Source organism: Myotis lucifugus, unplaced genomic scaffold, assembly GCF_000147115.1.
Source record: "Myotis lucifugus unplaced genomic scaffold, Myoluc2.0 scaffold_18, whole genome shotgun sequence".
Lineage (NCBI taxonomy): Eukaryota > Metazoa > Chordata > Mammalia > Chiroptera > Vespertilionidae > Myotis > Myotis lucifugus.
In genome coordinates this window covers 11,791,892-11,811,413 of record NW_005871066.1, presented here as the reverse complement: position 1 = coordinate 11,811,413, position 19,522 = coordinate 11,791,892, and the positions used below count along the sequence as shown (strand labels likewise).

General features: G+C 38.6%; 1 protein-coding gene across 1 annotated transcript in view; it reads left to right on the top strand.

Annotated features, from left to right (window-relative positions):
- The first annotated feature begins 960 nt into the window (after positions 1-960).
- The window catches only part of FAM185A (family with sequence similarity 185 member A), a 50,680-nt gene continuing 32,118 nt past the window's right edge, over positions 961-19,522 (top strand). Inside the window, exons 1-4 of the mRNA XM_014452832.2 lie at positions 961-1,250; positions 3,943-4,052; positions 7,013-7,105; positions 14,541-14,679. Of these exons, the coding sequence (XP_014308318.1) occupies positions 1,121-1,250; positions 3,943-4,052; positions 7,013-7,105; positions 14,541-14,679 (472 nt within the window). The 5' untranslated portion in view covers positions 961-1,120. The remainder of the gene's footprint in view (positions 1,251-3,942; positions 4,053-7,012; positions 7,106-14,540; positions 14,680-19,522) is intronic.

Here is a 19,522-nt window from a genome sequence, read left to right as displayed (position 1 = left end):
AAGAGGACGTTCCCTCAAAGAGTCCCAATCTGGCTTTTTATCCCCTTGAAGGGATTCTCCATCCCAAGATTCCCCGTTCCAGTTTAGCGAAGTTTGGACCTAACCACCCACTGAGGGTACTCCTAATTTGCATCCAGTTCTCACCTTTAAAATCTCAGTTTCTCACTCCTTCCCTTGGTACTGACCTTTATTTAAGTTCCTGTGTCTCCGTGGGTTATGGCCTTCAAGGCTCACTCTAAAGCTCCGCTCTCTCCAAAGAAGTCGCGTCCTCGGTATCCACGGAAACCACACAGCCTTGCCCACCTTGCCCCTTCCGCGCTTTCCATTGGCCAGCGGAACGATCACGTAACCCATTTTTCCGTCCCTCCAATGGCTAATGGTTTTGAGGCAAAGTACACGCGCCTCCAAGCACAGATATCTAACACCTGCTCTCACTCGCGTTCCACCCTGCACATTGCCTCCTGGGATATGTAGTTTCTGAGCACCCCGAACCTTTGCTGTTTGGCTCCCTTTAGAACTACCTCTCCCATCTGCCTTTGCGAAAGGGGCGGTGGTAGGCGAGAAGTCCGGGTCCGGGAGGGTACGCACTGCTTTGAAATTGCAACTTGGCGCTGAGGCGTCAATTCCTAGACACACTGAGCAGGCTTGCTCTGCTTCAGCAAGTCCCCCCCAAACTTCTCTCTTTGGACTTGCGCGGCGCAGTACCAAGTCGTCTGGTGGGGGTGCGACCGGCCTGTGGCTGAGGTGATCTGAGACAGCGTGAGAGGGGCCCCCCTTTTCCCCCCCCCCCGGGGCCGGGGGGGCTCCCCCCCCCCGGGTTTGTATACCCCCCAAATTTGGGCCCCGGAAAGCTTCCTGGGCCCCGGGCGTTCCGGGGCCCCCTAAAGGCCCCCGCGGCCCGGCCCCCGGGGGGGCCGGAAGACCCCGCCCCGGGGTTCCAAACCGGAAAGTTCCCCCCCCCCCGGGCCCCCCCCGCCGCGGCGCCGAAGGAGTGGGCCGCTGCGGGGTGAAGCCCGTTCGGGCGGGCTGCGGGCGCGGGCTGCCGTGCCACCTGGCCGTGCGGCCGCTCGACCCCCTCGCCTACCCGGACGCCGACCGCGTGCTGGTCGCCGTGAGCGGCATGGAGGGCGGGGCGCCGCACCTGGCCGGCCTGCACGTTGGGTACGACGAGGAGTCGAAGGAGGTGGCCATCGTGTCGGACACCATCGACCCCCAGGCGTCCGTGGAGGTGAACGCGCCCCTGAAGTTTGGCAAGTGCAGGGGCGTGAACGCGGGTTTGGGCCACTGGTAGTTGGTTGTTTTGGATCTGACTTTCTAACCTCATTTACGGCTATCCCCTTCACAGCCTTCCTTTTTATTTTATTTTTATTCTGTTCTACTCGGAGGATCCCAGTGCTGGTTACAAATTCGTTTCCCAACCATCGAATGGAAACATGATTTGGATTAATCTAAGTCAGATAACATTTATGGAGCCCCCTATGTTCTTTTTTGGCACTTGGTTCCTCTTTCTGTCACTGCACCTTGTCCGTAGAAAAAAGATTTTTCAAGGCGCATGTTTCTTGATAACCCCTTCGGTGGTAGGGTGGTAGGGCCGTCCGTCCGTCCGTCCGCCCGCCCGCATTTCCCCTAGCTTGTGGGTCTGTCCCAACACAGCCCGGGCATTGGATGCTCCGTTACTAACCTGGACCACGTGCTTGGCTTCAGATGGGCACCCAGCTTCCTACCGATCCATCTCCGTTCATCATGTGCCGTGGGGAGCAGGTTTTGAAGACAAACGCAGAGCAAGGCTGCCCGGGAAACTTCGGTTGGCCGTGCCTGCAAGATTTGTTTCCCACGTGTTTGCGTTGCATGTGATTTCTCAAATGCAAGCCAACACTTTCCCTAGGAAAGCCCCCCCAGGTGCTCCTTCCTGAGACTCGCGGACATTGTAGATGATCAAACGAGCAGCGAACCCTTCAAAAATAATCTAATCTTTACAACTGAATGAATAAAAGTAGATAACTGTTATTGTCCCCATTTCACATAAGGAAGTTGAGAGAGAGAGCAAGTTTCATAAAGTATGTACTTGTTGTAGGTGAACAAGTAGAAAAAAAAATCCATGCCTTCATGAAATGTATATTCTAACGGGGTTAGATCAGGAAATATATGCCTGTCCGCTCTGAGATACAAAGTGGTGGAATGGGGAGTCTAACGGGTTGTCGGCCGCTGAGTCACTGTGCTTTTTGCTTCTCAACTTCTTCCAACTTGCTCAGATGAATAAGAAACCCTTGACCTCAAAATGTAACAGTCAGGGGTTGGGGCAGGTTGTAGTACAAAATAGACTTGGGTATTGAAATAGAGACACACAGAATTTTATGTCAGCGCAGATAAATATGGAACTTACCTGTGCTGGTGATCCCAAACCTCGTGATTTGTTGATTCCTCTTTTTAGAGCAAGAACCCCATTTCCAATGGACTGTTTCCATGTGTCGATTGCATGGGCCCCTTAAATCAGCATGATTCAATTGTTTTCATACTTGTTCCTCCAGTTTGTCTACCAGCGGTTCTCAACCTGTGGGTCGCGACCCCTGAAAATACATCCTGCATATCAGATGTTTACATTACTATTCATAACAGTAGCAACATTACAGTTATGAAGTAGCAACGAAAATAATTTTATGGTTGGGGGTCACCACAACATGAGGAACTGTATTAAAGGGTCGCGGCATTAGGAAGGTTGAGAACCACTGGATTTCAGTGAATGGGTAAGAGTAGCATTACTGCCGTTCAGTTTCTCTAGCCCAAACTTCTCTACCTACCTAGTGAGAATCTGTTTCCTTCTTTCCCTGTCTATCAAACGCTGCCTTAGATCAAGCCTTAGGTTGTCACACAACTGGGTAAAAAATTTGCAGTTACGGTTGCATTCATGGAAGTAGGAGGTAAAATTGTCTTTTTATATCTTTTAGACTAATCCCAACCAAAATATTGCTGTTATTTTAAGCCTTTATAGAGTAAAGACTACAGTATACACAACTATAGAAATTGATTTTTTTATGCCATAACTGTTGAAATTGTGGTATCATACCCCAGTATTTTGTGTTTGGGGCAACATAGTGCTTATTTCTCTAGTCTAATTTAAGGGAAATCATCAATATTTTTTTGAATGAGGTATTAAATATCAGTGTTTATTTTTTAATGTTTTGTACAGAGACAACCACGATTACACCCTAAATTAATAGCCAAGAGTGGCACCTGTGACTTTTTATTTTCCAATTTTCTTTGGATAATACTGTTATTTATCCATAATTTTGAGATTTTAATACTGCATATTACTAGGTTTTTCCAAGTTGTTCCCATTTTTTACTACTGAAAATACTTATGTAGCTGCATGCTAATATCCTCTGTTTTAGATACAAAAGATTAGAGATAGGATTTTGAAATACTAAGTCATGATCATATATGCTAATCCACACTACTGCAAAATGCTTTTAATTTGGGGGAGGTTTGGGAGCAAATTTTTGAAATGTCATGAATATAAGGAAGAATAGGCTGACTTACCTAGTTTATCATAACGACTTGTTAACTCTCTGTATTCTTACTAGAACTGTGTGTGTGTGTTCTCTCAGTGGGAAAGAAGCTTCTATGATCTTTCCCAGAAGTTCCTTTAAGATTTGCAGTTTAAGACCTCCTTTACTTCCCTTCCATATTACTTTCTCTCTTTAGATGACATTGCCTAACAGAAATAACTGCTCTATTTATAAGAACTGGCAGAAAAAGGCATTACATTTGGTCCTGTTGCCATGATGGAGACCCCTTATCTTTAGAGAGAGAGACAACTGTGCTGTCTCCAGGGTTCAGTAATATTGTGAACTTAACTGAGGAGCTGGATTTCTGGGGGGTATTAAAACGCTTTGGAGCCCATTAACCATCGTACTAACTTGTATTTTGTTTTTTCATTTCTAGATTTGAATATCAAGTCTTCAGGGTCTGGCTGTATAAAAGTCCAAAATATTGAGTGTGATAATTGCAAAATTGAAACTGAGCAGGGGACTAGCATCTTACAGTCTGTTAAGGTATAAGCATTTTTCTAATTTTGTGTCAACATTATTTGAAAAACACACACCTTAAATTATGAACAGCAATATCAGACTAAAGCTGTTATTCTGAATATCATTTATTATGAATATTAAGTATAATTTATTTATCAATCAGAAATTACTTGTAAAAAATTTGCATTGAAGTTAGTTCTGTTCTGAAAGTACAGAGGTTGTAGCAGCTTTGAAGGTTTTTTTCCTCATATTCCTTTTAGATTTCATTTTGAATTCTACAATGAAACTAATAGTACATTTAAAAAATATTAGGTTAATCCTTAAATTATCTCTTTTTATCAAGGAAGAAATTATGAGGTACTAAGAGATTGAAGAACTCATTTAGGTTGACATAGTAATAAACTGAGCTGAGATTTGAACTTGGGTCTTTCTGATTTCCAAGCTCATAATCTTTCCACTTTTCTTTTTTTTTTTAATATATATTTTATTGATTTTTTACAGAGAGGAAGGGAAAGGGACAGAGAGTTAGAAACATCGATGAGAAAGAAACATCGATCAGCTGCCTCCTGCACACCTCCCACTGGGCATGTGCCCGCAACCAAGGTACATGCCCTTGACTGGAATTGAACCTGGGATCTTTCAGTCCGCATGCTGACGCTCTATCCACTGAGCCAAACTGGTTAGGGCTCCACTTTTCTTTATTGTCCAAGCAAAATGTATGGCAATACTACATTTATTCTGCATTCTTAGAGAATAACTAAGAAAATATTTTAGGCAGTAGACCCTTAACTCATTGAATGCCACACATTTGCATTGTTTAAGTGCAGTATAATAGTTGATCTTATACCAAATAGTTAATAATATAAGCATTTATTTTACCTATTTTGTTTTAAATATTTTTAAAATTTTTGTAATCTGCTTCACATTTTTGGAGGGGAATTGGATAAGCTTTAAGTTATAAGACTAGCCCAACGTTTTTGAGCCTTCACCTCTTTGAAAATCTGATGATTGTCTAAGAAAAGAAAAAACACACACATATATATGAAATTTTGCTTACAATTTCATAGGTTTCACTGACTCTAGAAATTCAGTAGGCTTGGTTAAGAACTCTTGATTTAAAATATTAGTTGTTTTGGAGATACTATTTTCTAATGTTCATCAATTATCTGCTTGATAAAGATTATATTATATGCCACTTGACTTCAGACTCATGTCACTATGGACATGAAGTAGTCTGTTATGCTATAATACAGAAAAACTTGTAAGAATGATTCATTTTGCCATTTTCACTAAATTTTTTAAAAAAATTCATTTCTGGTCTAAGGTTTTACAATTTTCCCCCCTGAATAAAGCAACCACAAGGTAAGTGGTGGTTTTGCATTTTTTACTCCTTATGTTTTAGGCACTCTTCTGCTATTGCTGGTCATATTGGTGAGTTTGCTTTTGCTATTTTTTTTCTCTACTATTTACCTATTCTTTTTTGTTGTTAATCCTCACCAGAGGATATTTTTTCTGTTGATTTTTAGAGAGAGTAGAAGGGACTGGGAGAGAGAGAGACAGAAACATTCATGTGATAAGACACATCAATTGGTTGCCTTCGCATGTGCCCCAATGGGGCCAGGGAATCAAACCTGCGCCCTGGATCAGAATTGAACCCACGACCCTTAGGTGTGCAGGCAGATGCTGCAACCACTTAGCCATGCTGACCAGGCATATTTACCTATATATTTTTCTTTATAATTGTGGCAGAACTGAAGACATGTAAATGATTAAGGTAAAGAAGCTACTCTAGTAAATAGACCAAACATCTACTGGTTCATATACAATTATAATTTATTTCTCACTTGTGCCCAAAAGTGTAGGTGGCTTTTTTCTATTCAGTGATTCTAGGTTCCTTCCATCTTCTGGCTCTATCATCTCTTAGAGCCTTCTTGTAACCTACACTCATCTGGTGGAAGGGGCAGATCATGGAGAAAGCACGCCAACTCTTCTAAAAGCACAAGCCTGGAAATTGCACATAGCATTTCCACTTATATTCTTGTGGCAAGAATTTAGCAAAACGTAAGAGACAATCTATTCATGAGCCCAGCTATACTCCTCTATTACTTTGGGGAGGAAAGTGGATTTTTGTGGACCAATAGTAGTTTCTGCCACAGTTGACAAGTGTGACATCAAGTTACACACACACTCACTCTCACTGTTTTTTGTTTTTTTAAATCTGGCAGAGCAGGCAATTTGTGACTGCTGTTTTATTTGTGCTTAGAGGAATTTTCACTTAATTCCAGTTTCTGAGGTGCTATGCTTAAAAGTTTAACAGTCAGTGGGCTGTTATACTAAGTGTGAATACAGTATTTCCTTCAGATGAACCCAACCATGAGAGTGTGAGTTTTGAAATTATATGGAGCTTAATTCTGTTAGGTATTTTTTTCTTCTAACCATGTCGTCTGATAAAATTATTTAACTTTTCTGATTCTTGGATTTCTCCTTCTGTAAAATGGGGAAAATATGATACCTATTTCTCTGAGTTGTTGTGAGGATTAAATGATAATTAATGTAAAGTAGTGAATATTGTATTTTGATGCAAAGAATTGCCAGATAAGTGCTAAATGTTCTTATTAATAATGACGAATATTAATAACAATGAACAGTAACAGTGGTGATTGTTGTCATCCTCCTCATCCTTTATGTGTAGTTAGCCAGTCAGTGGTCTTTGATTCCCAAGTTCTTTTTCAGTGAAGCTACTGGAACGCCCAGGTAGCTCTTTTCCCCCTTTGAATCCACATGGCTTATTTAATCTTCTTAAAGCAGTTGATATTCTTTTTTACTTGATGTTATTATTCCAAACAGTGCATTTCTTTTTAATTCCTGTTTCCTCTCTTCTGCTTTATTATTATTTAAAAAGAAGTGTGTAACATGATAGAAATCTTATTTGTATAAGTCAAATTTATTCTTTTTCTCTTTGTATTTTTGTATTTGTCTTTCAGAGTCAAAAATTATGTGTTCAAACGAAAGGAGGCAAAGTGATCTGTCTGGGAACAATTTATGGAAATATAGATATTCATGCATCAGATAAAAGTGTAAGATTGACACTTTTTTTAAAAAAAGTAATTTCAGCTTTACATCAAGTTGGCTCATACAGTGGGTAGGTTCTACCAAATTTGTGGCATAACATTCCCTTTTACTGCATTTTAGTTCATTAGTAAGTGTTCATTTAAATTTCAAATTAAGGTGATTAAATATTATACAATTTAAATTTTAGTTTTTGATTTAAGTTTTTTGACAGTTATTTAGTTTCTTATTTAGAATCAATAACATCTTTAAATGCTCAATATTTTATTCTAGTTCTGAAGAGATTTTTATGATCATGGATTAAAATGGATTATTAAATAATACCACCATAACTAGGATTAAATTCTCCTTACTAGCATGTGTTAGATTTATTTGAGTATTTTTCCAAAACCTGTTTATTTGCTTTTAGGCAATTGAAGGATAATTTTCAAAACTCAGCTTTCTTCAGTATTTTCCACAAGATGGCACCACTAGATAACATAGCATTACTGTTCTCAAAAATTTTTATTAGCCATATGCATTTTGGTTGTTATAGGAGAATTTGTATATTTTTAATCAACTTTTGCTTTCTGTGATTTAACATAGTATTAAGAGTAAAGGTAAATTTTGGAGTATGAATTGTCACAAAATTTGTAAACATGATAATGTTTTAAATCTTTGAGAAACGTATAAATCACCTTTTGTTCTGCACTTACACAGTTTGCAAGGCTCTTTTGTTATACAATTGTTAAAATCCATACTCAGTTTTATTCTCAGACTAGAGGCCCGGTGCCTGAAATTCATGCACGGGTAGGGTCTCTAGGCCTGGCCAATTGATCAGGGCCAATCGAGCCTTCCTTCTCCCAGCTGCCGGCTGCTGACTGGGGCCTTCCTTCCCGCAGCTGCTGGCTGCTGGCCAGGGCCTTCCTTCATTTCGTGCCGCCCCCTGGTGGTCAGTGCACGTCATAGTGAGTGGTTAAACTCCTGGTTGGTGGAACTCCCGAGGGGACAATTTGCATATTAGCCTTTTATATAGGATAATTGGTAGGGAGGAGTTGTGAATGTATCTTATAGGTAGATTACTGTTAGCATAATTAAACAAGGTAGATTATAACACTAATTGTTTCTACTGTTGTCACTTTTATTTTCTATCTTTAACCTGTGAGAGAGTGTTTAAACCCACACATTTATTCTTTAAATTAATCTAGTATTGAAAGACACTGCCTTGCCTTCCATAGCAGCTCTTTTGAGATGGCATTTAGTTTCATCTCTCAGATTGCTGTGGTCTTAGAGGTACAAAAGGGAAATTGGACAACTTTATAGTTCTTCACACTCTGTACTTTAAATGAAACCTCATGCTATCTGAAATGATCTAAGTTACCAGAATATTACATATTGACATTCAAATACAAGTATCAAAGAAGAATTTAAATTATATCTTAATTATTTGCTATTTTGAATATTTTGGCTACTGTTTCCACTCATTTCTTTCTTTCAACTTTTATGGTTTATTGCATATTCATTTAGTCCCACTTTCTATTATACTACTTTGTTTTCTAGCTTGATTGAGTTTTGTGTTGAATCAGTCTAGATCAGCAGTTCTCAACCTGTAGGTCGTGACCTCTTTGGGGATCGAACGACCCTTTCACAGGGATTGCCTAAGACCATCGGAAAACACATATATAATTACATATTGTTTTTGTGATTAATCACTATGCTTTAAATATGTTCAATTTGTAACAATGAAATTGGGGGTCACCACAACATGAAGAACTGTATTAAAGGGTCGCGGCATTAGGAAGGTTGAGAACCACTGATCTAGATATTTCTTTCTAACTTATAGTGTTCATTTTAAAGCATATTTCTAAGTTTAAGGAGTTTTCTATAAAATAAATGCTTATGAAATACTAGAGGCCCGGTGCATGAAATTTGTGCATGCGGGTGCGGGGGGGGGGGGGGGTCCCTCAGCCCCGCCTGCACCCTCTGCAATTCAGGATCCCTACACCTTTTTCTTATCTAGCTAACCTCTTCACATTTAAAAAAAATTAACTGAAATAGCACCTACTCTAGGAAATCCTCTTTAAACAAATCTCTTTATAATCTGTATTAAGTATTTTCATAGTATATCATTCTTTAACAGCAACTTAGGGTGGATGCAATGTGCTTCTCATTCTTGCATCTGAATTTTTTCTTCTTGCACTTGTAATAGCAAAGCTTATCCAATTTACATTTGCCCTTCAAGGGCTTATATTTGGTTCAGTTTCTAGTTGGCTCCCTGCTTTTTTTTTTAAGCAATAAATTTGGGTTGTGAGAGTAAGCCTCACTTGTAATCAAGCCTGTAGGTCTCCCTATCTGAATATTTCTATAATAGCTATCACTTTAGCATACCAGAGTTTGTGTTCATTTATAGAAAATAACAAAAAATGTCACCTGATCATTTGATCTTCTAGTAATCTTTTATAGCAAGATGTATTATTCTAGTAATTTAACTATTACAAAATTGAGGCGTGCAGAAATAAATCACATTGAACAATAAAGAATGACTCAACTATCAAAGCATAGTACACTTAGGGCCTCCCTTGTCCTGTGCCTCAGATATAGCATAAATACTCAAATGCCATCCACATGGAACTCAGTTTCCTTTAAAATAGGAAGGGATCCCATACTCATGAAGCAGCTACTTCCACACATATTTTTTTTATTTAATTCACAGCACATACTCTGTACTAAAATGGTTGGAAAATCATCCTAGCAATTGCCTCTGTTCCTCTCTGTATTGTTGCCTTACATTCTGATGTCATTACTGCGCTTTTATCAGCCACTCGCTCTAATAAGATTGTGAATTATTTAAGGGCAGAGATCATGACTTGAGCTTGTGTGTTCCCTGTCATGGTGCCTAGATAAATACTCAAATGCATTCCAGTCCAAATGACTGTGATGAGAGGCCCACAGTTGCTGGAGACCTCTGATTTTTATTTAAGGGGCCTCAATTGTTCTGCATCTTTACAGATGGGTGAGTTGTGGCTGAGGGAATTTGAGGAAACCCAGACAGAATTCTCCTCCTAAAAGATTTTGCTAATCTGGCGCCCAGGACCATTGGGCATTTGTCCAATTAAAACCCGGACACACAGCAATAACAAAGGCACTGGTCTCCTACTGCTAATGCCTAGGGATCAAACCCCAGCCTGCAGGAACTCACCCCCGCAGTCAAGGCCGCTGGGTGGACCTGGGCTGGTGCTCCTAACTCTGGGGAGAGGGGGACTTCCTGTGGGTGCATTCTAGAGGCCCGGGACTCCGCGCCACCCACCCAAACAGGTCCATAGCGTAGGCTGGTCAGCGGAGAGGCTTCTTTGCCTGGGATCGCGTGGAGGCTTGGCCTGGCCTGTTCGCCCTGTGATGGGCGCCAAGCTGGGGGGCGTGGACTTGGGCCGCTGCTTGGCGCCGACGCACGCGCAAGTGCTACGGGGTGGGAACATCCGCTTGGCGCCTGCGCCCGTAGGCCCGGAGTGGCCGGGCCATTCTGGAAACCCGGCTGCTCAGGGCCTATGTGCGGGCCTACAGGCTAGGAGTGGCCTGAGTCCTGAGGCTGTTCCCGGGACTCAGGCTGCTCGGTGCCTGCATATGCAAATTAACCCGCCATCTTTGTTGGGTTAATTTGCATACTCTCCTGATTGGCTGGTGAGCGTAGTGGAGGGATGGTCAATTTACATGTTTCTCTTTTATTATATAGGGTGTTAACTTTTAATACACAGTGGGGCCTTGACTTTCGAGTTTAATTCGTTCCGAGACCGAGCTCGTTAAGGAGCTCGTTAACTCAAATTACTCTATCAACTCAATGCAGAAAATCGGCCGAGAGACAGCTGGCATCTCAAAAAACTCGTTAGTAGGGACACTTGTAAGTCAAGGCCCCACTGTACTACTTTCACAGACATATGCTTTGCATATTTGAGAAGCAGCATTGTGAATTGGTTAAGAGCACAGAATTAAGAACTAAACTACTTGGGTTTCAATCCTGGTTCAGCTACTTACTAAGCTCTTTAACTTCAGACAAATTACTTAATCTCTATATGTCTGCTTTTTCTGGAAAATGGAATAATAGTAATGTACTTCACTCTGAGGGTTGTTATGAGGATAAAATGAGTTAATACAGACAAAGTACTTAAAATGATGTCTGGCATGTAGCTAACTCTAATATAGTGTTTACTAGAGGCCCACCATGGGAAATTGCATGAGACCTATACCTGGCGCGCCACGGGGCCCAGCATCAAGTCCCCGCCCACCTGTACGCGCCTCGCTGTACACGCAGCCTGCCCACCTTAAAAACCGTTGTGGACGGAGATAAGAATAGTTTCTTGCCCTAACCTTCCCTTCTCAAGAGCACTTAAATTGACCTTCATTGGAAGATGAGAATTGAACAGAGCAACACTTACTTGTTCCTGTGAAGAAATCGTATGACGTTCAGCAGGTGCCTTTTGGTGTTTGGTCATTACAGCATCAAGGCGTCAAGGCCATGGGGTTTTTATACTAGCGATTATAATGATGGTGATAAAGGTAAATGAAACACATTTAACAAAGACAACTTGACCAGTCCTGGATCTACCATTAACTTTACTGAGACTTCTTTATTCGTAAAACAGCGATGGTATTATTTGTTTTCCCTAGTCAACAAGATTATGAGAATCAGGTGAGCTCTGAAAACACTTAACAGCATTCTTTACATGTTATTTTATATGGAGTAGCTGTTTTTAAATTATATCATTAATTTCAGTACCCTAATTTTGGTACAGAGAAGATAGAAATTCATATGATTGGTGGATAAATTAATGACATAGTTGTTAGTTGACCTCTCTTTGTAGGTTGGACTGCAAAGCTACAGTGGTTCTTTAAAACTTGGTTTTCATTACATGTAATGTTGATTTATAATAACTAAACTTACGAAAAATTTTTCCTCTCATTTTCTTAGAAAAGGAAATTAATGATAGTAATATCTCTCAGGAAGGTATTGATTTTGGGATCTATTTTTTTCTCTTTAAATAGCTATCTTCTATTAATAAGCAAGCTATATAGTTTAATTCAAAGAGTCTATTTATGATTTGTTTCATTATCATTAATAACTGTAAATCAGAACCTCAATATTTTGCTGTAAACTGTGATGTCCTAAGTTTAATTGTTCTAATTATTATCTGATATAGTACATTATATTAGTGAATTTTGAATTTGTTTGAAATTAATTTTATAGAATAATCAGTTAAAATTACTATATTGTGGTGGGGGAAGTGTACTTTCACTTGCTTTCATTTGCTTTGGTGGGGCAGTGGAGGATATATTTCTAGCTTCCTACAGAGTAAAATATTTCCTGTTTAATGAACAAAGTAAATCCTTGGCATTTTCCAGATATTCATAGAGTCTCTTAAAGGCTATTTGGTTATAGGGAGAGTCTAATCAAAAGTTCCTCTTTGCCAGTTCAATTAAGATTCAAATATTCTCTCAATGTTTATCTGTTTATCTTTTGGTGGTCCCTAAAACAGCTTCTGTGTCTGTAAAAACTGGAATATTCCTACTTGCTATCTACTTTGTAGAAACTTGGAAAATTTAAAACCATGCATAAGGTAACTTTTCATGAAGAAATTTTGTAGGTAAAAGATAAAATTTTCAGAAATTTTATACCTTTACTATAACACTGAAGAATGCCAAACATTGTATTCTCACAAATTTGAATATATCTATCTTTGGTTGATAGAATTATTGAAACTAAATTTAAAGTGAAAATTTCCGTGATCCAAAATTAGCTTAGCAAAACTGTAGTAGGTAAAAAAAGCAGTTGGGTGTGTCTTATCCTATATAATAAAAGGCTAATATGCAAATAGACCAAACGGCAAAACAGCTGGTCGCTATGACGTGAACCGACCACCAGAGGACAGGTGCTCAATGCAGGAGCTGCCCCCCGGTGGTCAGTGTGCTCCCACAGGGGGAGCGCTGCTCAGCCAGAAGCCCTGAGCCTGGCTTACAGCTGGTGAGTGCAGCAGTGGTGGCAGGAGCCTCTCACGCCTCCGTGGCAGGGGATATCTGAATCTGACTGTCAGATATCCCCTGAGGGCTTTCAGACTGCGAGAGGGCGCAGGCCAGCTGAGAGACCCTCCTGAGTGCACAAATTTCATGCACCGGGCCTCTAGTATATTTAATAAAAGTCCATTAAAAAAGAAAACTATATATTTCAAATCCAGAGGGCCAAGTGATTCTAATTTACTTCAGATAAGAACCACAGGGTACTTTTATTTCTGTTTTCATATTTGTATTTGTCTTCTCATATTTTAGTATTCTTGAAACTCAATTCTTATTAAAAATATTTTGAATGCTTAACAGTTTTTGAAGGATATATTAGGAGCTGGTTATACCAATGCCCATGTGTTGAAAAAACAATGATGTTCTTTCTTTAAACCCCCCAGTGTAATACATTAATTTGACCCTGGGCAAAACTGGCAAGCCTTCCTGGTGATTTCAGTTTCTATATTAACAATTTTATATTAACATTCATTTTATGCTTAAAAACATTTGTTTAAAATACTACAAAGATGATTTGCAATTCTAAACTAGCTATCTTCATTTTATATTGTGCACAATATGTGAGACATAAATGCATACCACATTTTGCTAGGGAAACTTAGGGATAAATACAAAATTCCTTCCATTTTGTTCAGTGGAAAGCTACTGCCTTATTAGATGTAAAGTGGAAAAATTCTAAAAATAATAGTGCATTCACTGCATTAAACAACGAAATGAGAAAAATCATGATAGTCTAATAAAATCAGATAAAGTATGCTAAAATTCAAAATCTGTTATTTAAATAGCAACAAAACAAATTTGAAGTATAAGAGGACTTCTTTAATCTGATAAAAGAGATCAAAAAGGTACCTATAGCAAACATCCTACTTGATACAATGTTGAAAGCTTTCCCTCTGAGAACAGGAATAAGATGAGAATTCTTGCTGTCCCATGGCTTCTATTCACCGCTGAATTAAATTATCACTTGTAGATAATATAATTATGCATGTAAAAACATGTTTCTAATTCAGATAAATTATTAAAATTAGTAAAGTTGTTGGATTTAAGGTCAAATAAAAAAGCCAAATAAGGTCAAGTAAAATTTTAAATATCTTTTATAGTAGCACTTAGAAATATCAAATAGGAATAAATGTAACAAAATATGAAAAATTACATAGAAAATGTAAAACATTAAGAGAAATTAAAGATCTAAATAAATGAATATAATGGGTCTATTTCTCATTCTACAGCGAGTGCACTGTCACTATTAATCTTGTAATTGATAGAGTTAGGGAATCAAAGCCAATAAAGTGATTTGGTACTAACTTTTTATGTAGTTACCTACTACTTCTGTATGTACCATTTTGGCTTTTTACCAGTATTTGTTGTATAATGAACTAATTTGAGTCTTTGTCTTACTAGACTGTGACCATAGATAAACTGCAGGGAAGTTCTGTTAATATATCTACTGAAGATGGTTTGCTGAAAGCCAAGTATCTTTACACAGAATCATCATTTCTATCTTCTGCTGCTGGGGATATAACACTAGGAAGTGTTCATGGTAAGATGACAACGGCCTAATACTTCTCAGACTTTCCACATAATGTAAATTTTAAGAGATGACTCTTTCTCTGTCATTAAAGGATCTGCCATTAGGAAGTTGGCCCTCTAAATGATTAATTACAGAGTAACCATCTTTAGAAAACCCATAAAATAAAATGACTTATAAGCTATTTAATTTGGGCATGAAATTGAACATTATGCTGTTATACATGAAAGTAGTAATGATTCTGATTTTTAATGAATTTTCTTAGAAAAAGAAATCAGCAGTAAGGAAATATGTGCAGGAGATATTTAGAGGAAAGCACAAATAAATAAAAGCAGTGTTAAAAATAAAGATGGGTTGTCAGTGGTTGCTTTTATGTTATGATAGGGAAAGGTAAGTATTAAATAAGTTAATGAAATACTTGGAATCTAATTATAGTAACTTAGTGACAAGTTACTAATTCTGACTAAAATATTTTATGTGTGTTAGTACTGGCACCAGGTCTTTTCAATACTCTATGCTATTTTCAGTTTTCTTTGATTAAATATCATCTTGTGACTATCAAAACATGTCTCCGTGGACAAGTAATATTACTTAGTTGACTCATTTTATTGAAAGAAGAGAATATGGTGAAGAAATATGGCAAAGGTCATGATGGTAATTTGTCACTCAGCATGCCTCTTAAATTTCCACATAGCAGATGATTCAAGTTTAGGCATGTTTCCTGAAATATATATAGATAGAATTAAATGCCTTTTGGGCCATTTTCCAGGGAATGTAGCCTGAAACATTTTCCATATATAGACCAATCATTTAACTTTTATCGGAAAGCTGAATATTGGGATCTATACACTTTGGCAAAACTTCCAGATTTTAGTAGTGAGCATGAATTACTAGGTGATACTAGAAAAGCATGGCTAGTGCTAGCCAATCTGTATAGCAAATTGACAAATAGTCTTACAGTTTAAAAAATCTTGTCCTAGCCATGTGGCTCAGTTGGCTGAGTGTCGTCCTGTGCACTGAAAGGTCCGCTGGTTCGATTCCCAGTCAGGACACATGCCCAGGTTGCTGGTTCCATCCTGTATGAGTGGCAACTGATAGCTGTTTCTCTATCTCTCTCTCCCTTCCTCTCTCTCTAAAATTAATAAAAAACGTGTTGTTGTTTTTTTAAATCTTAGGAAATGAGTACTTACATTCTTGAAATAATTCTTGAGCCTCAATTTAATAGTTGTACTTCATCAACCATTATTACAAAGTTAAGGTATTACTTAAGCCCAAAATAGCTTAAATCCAATAGCGCTATATCCAGATAAAGCAAATAGTTTTGTTACTTATTCATCTATTTTTTACTCAGCTGTGCCTTGAATAGTTCTGATAATTTGTAACTTTTCATATTTTAACAATGACTTTTTCATAAGCATTGCATTTCTGTCCATTGTAATTAAAAGTATTGTACTTAAGCCCTACCTGGGTCTGTCAGTTGGTTGGAACATCGTCCCATGCACCAAAAAAGTTGGGGGTTTGATTCCTGGTCAGGGCACATACCTAGACTGTGGGTTCCATCCCTGGATGGGATGCATATGGGAGGGAACCATTGATGTTTCTCTCTCACATTAATCTATCTTCCCTCCCTCCCTCCCTCCCTCCCTCCCTCCCTCCCTCCCTCCCTTCCTTCCATCTCTCTAAAATCAATAAGCATATCCTCAGATGAGGATTTTTTTAAAAAGTATTGTACTTAATGTATTGAGTAGCTTTTAATGGTAAAGCAATTCTTTATCAAGTCAGATTTAATTAACACCCATGATAAGAACAACTGCTCTCTGCAATGCCATGTTTATACTAAATTCATTAATGTTTAATTTTTCCTTTCTTTTAAGTTAGGTAATAATTGCATTTGGTACAGTTTGTCATTAATAGTTTACATGATACTAAAACAGATGCACAAAGGCAGTCCTCAAAATATTCCAGGTCTCTTGATTACTTAAAGTAGCTGAAATAAGGAAACGAATTATAGGGATAAAAGAGTTTATCATTCCTTAGTCTTTGTAAAGCCTTTTATATTTACTGACTTTACTATGAAGTTAAGTACCTTTCCTTGGGAGACTTAAATCTGGATCAGACCTAGATCATCTTTTGTCTTAGATTGGGTTTCTTGAAAGCAGACTCTAAGATGAAAATTAGAGTATAGCAATTTACTAGGGAGGCCTTCAATGCCATGCAAAGAAAGGAAGCCCAATTTCCATGGAAGTTGGACTGTGATGCAGTCTCAACAACCCCAAGAATGAGCTCTGAAGTTGGGGTGATCCTCATAATTGTCTCAAATTGGGGTAAGGAGAGCTGGACCTTTATATCCCCAATTATTATGTGACCGGATGGGGACTGGACCCAGAGCAGGTCTACCTCAGGCCGGCCTGTAGTGTGTGGGTTATTGACTTCCTGCAGGAAAGATTTCACATATGAGTCCAGGTGATTTTGAGAGTACATTTATTAAAGCTGGGGACAGTGGAGCAAAGGAAGGACTTACGGATAGAAGAAATAACAGGAGAGAGCCTAGGTTAGTGGTCGGCAAACTGCAGCTCGCGAGCCTCATGTGGCTCTTTGGCCCCTTGAGTGTGGCTCTTCCACAAAATACCGACTTCTGCGCATGGGCCACGAAGTTTCAATTGCACTGTACCTGCACGTCCGCATGTGACATTTTGTGGAAGAGCCACACTCAAGGGGCCAAAGAGCCGCATGTGGCTCGTGAGCCGCAGTTTGCCGACCACTGGCCTAGGTGATGCTCTGCTTTGGCTCCATAGAAAGTGAGCCCCAAGATAGGGCTACTAATAGCTCACTGGGAAGTAACAGTCACAGTGACAGAGTGAGATAAGGCAGAGCTGCTGTTAGTTCACTGGAAAGTGGTAAACCCAGGACGAGCTTCTGCTTCCTGCTGCTCCCCTGGTTTCAGGTCTCATGGGGACCCTTAGAGTTTAGGAGAAAAGAAGTAAAAAGTGCTCCAGAGAGTGCCCGCCCAGCATCCTTTCTCTTGAGGATTTTTATTTCTCCTCTGGGTGCTAAAATCTTAGGGGAGGGTTTCAGCAGAGTATTCATCAGCTTTCCAGGTGCATTTTAAATACGCTGATACATCAAAACGACTGTATAGGGGAGTTTGGGATTATTCTCTGGTCAACTTCACTCCTTTACTTTTATCTTGGGTCTGTCTGTCTGTAATCGAGTTTTTGGTATTTGTTTCTCTGACTTCATCCATCCTTGGGTTTGGCTGGCACAAATAGCATTAATTGGGTCTCTGTGTTCTATCTCCCTGGTCAGGGTGACTTAAGCTATTTATCCTCCGGTCAGAGAGGAGAGGTATCAAACATTTGTTCTCAAGTGCCCTTGGTTAGGAAAAATAAGGTCTTGTTGATTCACTAGCTGGCTATAAATTGGTTAATTTGTTTGGCCTTGTTTAATGATCTTGTCTCAGTTTCCACATTCTACTTGCCCAGGAATTTTCCTAGCTTCTTATTATCCTGCCTCAATTAGATGCAAGCTGCCTCAGGAATGAGTGTAATCTTGGGCCAAAAAGGCTATTTGAGCCCCTAAGAAGGCTGACAGCTGAGGGCTGTCTGCCAGCATTACTCCTAACAGTTAAGAAAATAAGCCCTTCAGTTTTACAAAGGGGTTCTGGATGATGAGTCATAGCATCCACTACAGTTACATTTATTGATTTATTCAACACATGGTGTGTGGCAAACGTAGGTTTACAGTTGTGACTACATGAAGCACAGTTTATTCATACATTATTTTTTTATTAATGATTGTATTATTTCCCATACTATGACTGTTAAACCTACTTTTATCCCACCCTGTATTTTCTAGTAGTGAGTAATGAGTAAGGTAATTAATGAGTAGTAGTTACTCTTATTAAAGTTGGTTGAATCATAATTATTAAGTATTTATGCCTTCTAATAAAAAAGAAACTAGTTTATTCATTGATTCAACAAACATTCCCCACTGTTCTGGCCCCGGAGATCTAGTGAGAGAATAGGTACTTGGATAGTTTGTTTTTAGATAAAAAAGTTTGTTACAGTATACTATTTTGATTTCCTTCTAAGTTATCAAAAATTAGATTGTAAGTATATTCTACTTTGCTATTTGAATATTTATGATTTTAAAGAATTTTATACATATATGTGAAATATATTCACATGTATTCTAAATTATTTTTTAAATATAAACGTATATATAATTTTCTGACTCTTTTATTGAGAAAGAAAAGCTTCCTTGAAATAGCTTGTTGGGATTGGTTTTACTTATAATTTAAACATATTGATTAGGTTTAATATGTAAGAACTAGTAGCCCAGTGCACGAAATTCATGCACATTAAGAGGGAATTAGCAGAAATATTTTAATATTGCTATTTGCCCTTTCTCTATAATAGAAGTGTGAGAGATGAAAGGAAATTAGTAAAATGTATATGAAAATAATATATAAATTTATTAATAAATAAAGAGTAACAAAAGGATATAACAGCAACAGAGGCACGATATAAAAATGACAAAAACATTATATGAAAACAACAAAAACATGATATAAAAACAACAGTGATGCAAACAATGACTGATAAAGTGATTCAACTTATTCTAATATCTCCCTGTATACCACTTTAAGAGTGAAAACACTTTAAGAGTGCATGACTAATTTCCCTTGTGATGGAGTATTTAGAACTTTAACTGTAACATCACATGCTCTTCAAACTCGAGAGAAAGCAACATATAACTGACCATGTGTGAAAACGGGTTCAGGTAGGAATATTCCTACTCTGTCTAGAGTTTGTCCTTGTGATTTACTAATAATCATCGCAAATGCGGGCATCAT